The following is a 6977-nucleotide window of genomic DNA, read 5'->3' as shown; positions in this document are numbered from 1 at the left end:
AATTAAGGTAAGGGTTAAGTTTAGGAATTAGGTTAAAGGGGGGGGGGTTAGCTAACACGCAAAGTAGCTAACAGGTAGTAAGTAGTTGAAAAGTTGCTGAAATGCTAAAGCTGTCCATGAGATTTGAGCTCGCACCCTTCAGGTTGGTAGACGTTCGCGTTAGCAATCATACATCCCGACCTACCACCCTACTTGGTTAAGTAAGCATCTGTCTTATGTAACATATCATACTAAATGGAGTGTTTCAGATATACGTACTGAATAATACGAAACGGTATGAGACCAGGTTGCAACCCAACCATGGACCATTTAGAAGACTATTCCCTAACGGTTTTACATCCCTTGTGAAATATTGGTGGGCAGACAGTGTATTTCAACGGTAGAATGGGTAATTTGATGACACTCCCCTGCTAGTCCAATTTTTTTTATTGTATCCCGTCTCCAGCAGAGCCCGCGCCTGCGCTTCTTGAACCGAACTAAGAATCACCAGACCCGGCTCCATCACCGAGACTGCGTCCCCTGTGTCTACAGTCGCCGATGTACCAGTCTATCTAATGAGGGAGTGATCGAGAGTCGCTACTGGAAACCGTGAGCAAGTTCACGAGTGAACATCGGACAGATCTTTAGAAACATTACAGTTTGCCTTGAGTGCTCGGACTGGATCTGAGAAATGGAGAGAAAGGTAAGAGTTGTGCCCGCAGCACACGGTTTTTTATTGTCTTGACATTCGTTTTCTTTTATACTATGTGCTCAGTGCTTCACCCCTGCATAGTGAGAAAAAAATGTTTTCCACCATTATAGAGCTCCATTCTGCGCTCCCCAGCCCACGGAATCAGAAGGCGCATTGCCAGCCGGATTAGTGCGCACGGGAGTTTTTCGACTGGGTCTAGTTTGTGTATCTGAAAATCTTTTGAGGAATTGTTGAAGCTACCCTTTGATTTCTTTGTTTATTCATTGAAAATGCTATCTATGTATTTTATTTCAACGTGAAGATTGACAATCCTACCGCATGTAAACTGTTTGCATCAGTGCATCACATACTTAATTATACAAGGCTATACAATAGTTGTAGCCTGCACCTCACCTCACCCCTCCCCTGAACCTACACCCCGCCCCGTTTTCAGACGTTGCAGACACGGCTGGCTTGTTAACCTTGACTGGTCTAAGAAATAGACACTTAAGCAGCAATAAGGGACCACACTGTATCGGACCAGAGAGTAGACCGACAGACAGCACTCACTCACCTTCTCTGTTTGTCGCATGTAGAACGACAAAAGTGTGAAATGACTCTCACTCACTGCTCTTCTACCTATGGCCTATGGCTATAAAATAGGTTAGACGAAATTGTCATGGCCTTTATTTGTTGTGTTGTAGGAATACAATTCCCACGTTACATCAAGTGTATTCAGTTATCAGAATATTGTATTCAGAATATTCAGTTATCTCCATTTGCTTGGGATTATGTATACCACAAACATGACAGTTCTAAGTAATACGTACTGTGTAACAATTGTTATTTCACTGTACCTAAACTGCCTATGTGGTTTTTGGGAACTTAATATAAAGTGGGAACACTATGGGTCAGTAAGTAATTGAACCCACTGCTCTGGAAATTATCTCAAGTTTATGATTCAGTTCTTTATGGTTGGTGGATATACAGTATTTCTCAGCTGTAGTGGTAGGCCAAAAAAATGTACTTTATATTTTTGAAACAACATAAGCCAATATACTAGAACACTATACTACAACATGTATTCAACCTATATTTTATATTTGCAGGTTGGCCTCTTAATCCTGTTAGGATTGTGTTGGTTTAGTGATAGTGATGTGAGGGGGTGGTAGTTCGTTAGGCCTCTATGCAAGACTTTGCCTGTGGCTCAGTGGTGTTTGCAGAGACAGGGACGTGTGGAATGCACTATAGCATTCTGGCTTCAGAAGCCTTCTGCATGGATGCAGTGAATCTTATGAAAAGGTTTGGAGTTGAGACTCAAACACCTCTCTATTATTATTATTTATTGTAGATCTCCACTCTTCCTGGGGTCCAGAAAAATTCAAGGAGTTTATACAATAATTAAAAATTTAAAAAATACATTCATAGATTTCACAACACACTGTGTGCTCTCAGGCCCCTACTCCACCACTGCCACATATCTACAGTACAAAATCTATTTTGTACATGTGTGTATGTTATCGTGTGTGTATGCATGTGTCTGTGCCTATGTTTGTGTTGCTCCACAGTCCCAGCTGTTCCATAAGGCATATTTTTATCTCTTTTAGGTCTAATTTTACTGCTTGCAACAGTTACTTGATGTGGAATAGAGTTCCATGTAGTCATGGCTCTATGTAGTACTGTGCGCCTCCCATAGTCTGTTCTGGATTTGGGGACAGTGAAGAGACCTCTTGTGGCATATCTTGTGGGGTATGCCTGGGTGTCCGAGCTGTGTGCCAGTAGTTCAAAAAGACAGCTCGGTGAATTCAACATGTCAATACTTCTCAAATACAAGTAGTGATGAAGTCAATCGCTCCTCCACTTTGAGCCAGGAGAGATTGACATGCATATTATTAATATTTGCTCTCTGTTTACATCCCAGGGCTGGCCGTGCTGCCCTGTTCTGAGCCAATTGCAATTTTCCTACGTCCCTTTTTGTGGCACCTGACCACACGACTGAACAGTAGTCCAGGTGTGACAAAACTAGAGCCTGTAGGACCTGCCTTGTTGATAGTGCTGTTAAGAAAGTAGAGCAGCGCTTTATTATGGACAGACTTCTCCCCGTCTTAGCCCTTTGTTGTATCAATATGTTTTGACCATGACAGTTTACAATCCAGAGTTACGCCAAGCAGTTTAGTCTCCTCAACATGCTCAATTTCCACATTATTTCATACAAGATTTAGTTGAGGTTTAGGGTTTAGTGAATGATTTGTCCCAAATACAATGCTTTTAGTTTTAGAAATATTTAGGACTAACATATTCCTTGCCACCCACTCTGAAACGAACTGCAACTCTTTAAGTGTTGCAGTCATTTCAGTCGCCGTAGTAGCTGACATGTATAGTGTTGAGTCATCCGCATGCATAAACACAATGGCTTTACTCAAAGCCAGTGGCATGTCATTAGTAAAGATTGAAAAAAGTAATGGGCCTAGACAGCTGCCCTGGGGATTTCCTGATTCTACATGGATTATGTTGGAGAGGCTTCCATTAAAGAACACCCTCTGTATTCTGTTAGACAGGCAACTCTTTATCCACAATATAGCAGGGGGTGTAAAGCCATAACACATAAGTTTTTCCAGCAGCAGACTATGATCGATAATGTCAAAAGCCGCACTGAAGTCTTACAAAACAGTCTGCAGAATCTTTTTATCATCAATTTCTTTCAGCCAACCATCAGTCATTTGTGTAAGTGCTGTGCTTGTTGAATGTCCTTCCCTATAAGCATGCTGAACGTTTGCTGTCAATGTGTTTACTGTAAAATACCATTGTATCTGGTCAACACACAATTTTTTCCAAAAGTTTACTTAGGGTTGGTAACAGGCTGATTGGCAGGCTATTTGAGCCAGTAAAGGGGGCTTTACTATTCTTAGGAATCGGAACGACATTTGCTTCCCTCCAAGCCTGAGGGCAAACACTTTCTAGTAGGCTTAAATTGAAAATGTGGCAAACAGGAGTGGCAATATCGTCTGCTATTATCCTCAGTAATTTTCCATCCAAATTGTCACTTTACGAAATTCAAAATTACAATGCTTGTCTTTCATAATTTGGTCATATATACAGTGGCTTGCGAAAGTATTCACCCCCCTTGGCATTTTTCCTATTTTCTTTCCTTACAACCTGGAATTAAAATAGATTTTTGGGGGGTTTGTATCATTTGATTTACACAACATGCCTACCAATTTGAAGATGCAAAATATTTTTTCTTGCAAAACAAACAAGAAACAAGACAAAAAAACAGAACTTGAGCGTGCATAACTATTCACCCTCCCCAAAGTCATTACTTTGTAGAGCCACCTTTTGCAGCAATTTCAGCTGCAAGTCTGTTGGGGCATGTCTCTATAAGCTTGGCACATCTAGCCACTGGGATTTTTGCCATTCTTCAAGGCGAAACTGCTCCAGCTCCTTCAAGTTGGATGTTTTCCGCTGGTGTACAGCAATCTTTGATGAAAGATGGCGCCGACCGAGAGGGCCGCCTCGCTTCGCGTTCCTTGGAAAATATGCAGTATTTTGTTTTTTTATGTGTTATTTCTCACATCGGTACCCCAGGTAATCTTAGGTTTCATTACATACAGTCGGGAGGAACTACTGAATATACGATTAACGTCAACTCACCATCGTTATAACCAAGAATATGACTTTCCCGAAACGGATCCAGTGTTTTGCCTTCCACCCAATACAATGGATCTGATCCCAGCCGGGGACCCTATGCGACGCCGTAAAAGGGGCAAACGTAGCGGTCTCTTGGTCAGGCTTCGGAGACGGGCACATCGCGCTCCACTCCCTAGCATACTACTCGCCAATGTCCAGTCTCTTGACAATAAGGTTGATGAAATCCGAGCACGGGTAGCATTCCAGAGAGACATCAGGGATTGCAACGTGCTCTGCTTCACGGAAACATGGCTAACTCAAGAGACGCTAACGGAGTCGGTGCAGCCAGCTGGTTTCTTCATGCATCGCGCCGACAGAAACAAACATCTTTCTGGTAAGAAGAGGGGTGGGGGGGTATGCCTTATGATTAACGAGACGTGGTGTGATCATCATAACAACACACAGGAACTCAAGTCATTCTGTTCACCTGATCTAGAACTCCTCCCAATCAAATGTCGACCGCATTATCTACCAAGGGAATTCTCTTCGATCATAATCACAGCCGTATATATTCCCCCCCCAAGCAGACACATCGATGGCCCTGAACGAACTTTATCTGACTCTTTGTAAACTGGAAACCACACACCCTGAGGCTGCATTCATCGTAGCTGGGGATTTTAACAAGGCTAATCTAAAAACAAAACTCCCTAAATTCTATCAGCACATCGATTGTGCTACCAGGGCTGGAAAAACCCTAGATCATTGTTATACTAATTTCCGCGACGCATATAAGGCCCTCCCCCGCCCCCCTTTCGGAAAAGCTGACCACGACTCCATTTTGTTGATTCCAGCCTACAAACAGAAACTAAAACAACAAGCTCCCGCGCTCAGGTCTGTTCAACGCTGGTCCGACCAATCTGATTCCACGCTTCAAGACTGCTTCGATCACGCGGATTGGAATATGTTCCGCATTGCGTCCAACAACAATATTGACGAATATGCTGATTCGGTGAGCGAGTTCATTAGGAAGTGCATTGACGATGTCGTACCCACAGCAACGATTAAAACATTCCCAAACCAGAAACCGTGGATTGACGGCAGCATTCGCGTGAAACTGAAAGCGCGAACCACTGCTTTTAACCAGGGCAAGGTGACCGAATACAAACAGTGTAGCTATTCTCTCCGCAAGGCAATCAAACAGGCTAAGTCCCAGTACAGAGACAAAATCGAGTCGCAATTCAACAGCTCAGACACAAGAGGTATGTGGCAGGGTCTACAGTCAATCACGGATTACAAAAAGAAAACCAGCCCCGTCGCGGACCAGGATGTCTTGCTCCCAGACAGGCTAAACAACTTTTTTGCCCGCTTTGAGGACAATACAGTGCCACTGACACGGCCCCCTACCAAAACCTGCGGGCTCTCCTTCACTGCAGCCGAGGTGAGTAAAACATTTAAACGTGTTAACCCTCGCAAGGCTGCAGGCCCAGACGGCATTCCCAGCCGCGTCCTCAGAGCATGCGCAGACCAGCTGGCTGGTGTGTTTACGGACATATTCAATCAATCCTTATCCCAGTCTGCTGTTCCCACATGCTTCAAGAGGGCCACCATTGTTCCTGTTCCCAAGAAAGCTAAGGTAACTGAGCTAAACGACTACCGCCCCGTAGCACTCACTTCCGTCATCATGAAGTGCTTTGAGAGACTAGTCAAGGACCATATCACCTCCACCCTACCGGACACCCTAGACCCACTCCAATTTGCTTACCGACCCAATAGGTCCACAGACGACGCAATCGCAACCACACTGCACACTGCCCTAACCCATCTGGACAAGAGGAATACCCATGTGAGAATGCTGTTCATCGATTACAGCTCAGCATTTAACACCATAGTACCCTCCAAACTCGTCATCAAGCTCGAGACCCTGGGTCTCGACCCCGCCCTGTGCAACTGGGTCCTGGACTTCCTGACGGGCCGCCCCCAGGTGGTGAGGGTAGGTAACAACATCTCCACCCCGCTGATCCTCAACACTGGGGCCCCACAAGGGTGCGTTCTGAGCCCTCTCCTGTACTCCCTGTTCACCCACGACTGCGTGGCCATGCACGCCTCCAACTCAATCATCAAGTTTGCGGATGACACTACAGTGGTAGGCTTGATTACCAACAACGACGAGACGGCCTACAGGGAGGAGGTGAGGGCCCTCGGAGTGTGGTGTCAGGAAAATAACCTCACACTCAACGTCAACAAAACAAAGGAGATGATTGTGGACTTCAGGAAACAGCAGAGGGAGCACCCCCCTATCCACATCGACGGGTCAGTAGTGGAGAAGGTGGAAAGTTTTAAGTTCCTCGGTGTACACATCACGGACAAACTGAATTGGTCCACCCACACAGACAGCGTCGTGAAGAAGGCGCAGCAGCGCCTCTTCAACCTCAGGAGGCTGAAGAAATTCGGCTTGTCACAAAAAGCACTCACAAACTTCTACAGATGCACAATCGAGAGCATCCTGTCGGGCTGTATCACCGCCTGGTACGGCAACTGCTCCGCCCACAACCGTAAGGCTCTCCAGAGGGTAGTGAGGTCTGCAGAACGCATCACCGGGGGCAAACTACCTGCCCTCCAGGACACCTACACCACCCGATGTCACAGGAAGGCCATAAAGATCATCAAGGACAACAACCAC

At 45.2% G+C, this 6977-nt stretch overlaps 1 protein-coding gene across 1 annotated transcript in view; it reads left to right on the top strand.

Moving 5' to 3' along the window:
• Positions 1 to 291: 291 nt before the first annotated feature.
• The window catches only part of LOC129859361 (SWI/SNF-related matrix-associated actin-dependent regulator of chromatin subfamily D member 3), a 51711-nt gene continuing 45025 nt past the window's right edge, over positions 292 to 6977 (top strand). Inside the window, exon 1 of the mRNA XM_055929054.1 lies at positions 292 to 682. Within this exon, the coding sequence (XP_055785029.1) occupies positions 671 to 682 (12 nt within the window). The 5' untranslated portion in view covers positions 292 to 670. The remainder of the gene's footprint in view (positions 683 to 6977) is intronic.

This window comes from Salvelinus fontinalis, chromosome 7, assembly GCF_029448725.1.
Source record: "Salvelinus fontinalis isolate EN_2023a chromosome 7, ASM2944872v1, whole genome shotgun sequence".
Taxonomy (NCBI): Eukaryota; Metazoa; Chordata; class Actinopteri; order Salmoniformes; family Salmonidae; genus Salvelinus; species Salvelinus fontinalis.
Note: the sequence above shows the minus strand (reverse complement) of the source record. Positions and strands in the feature narration are given on the sequence as shown.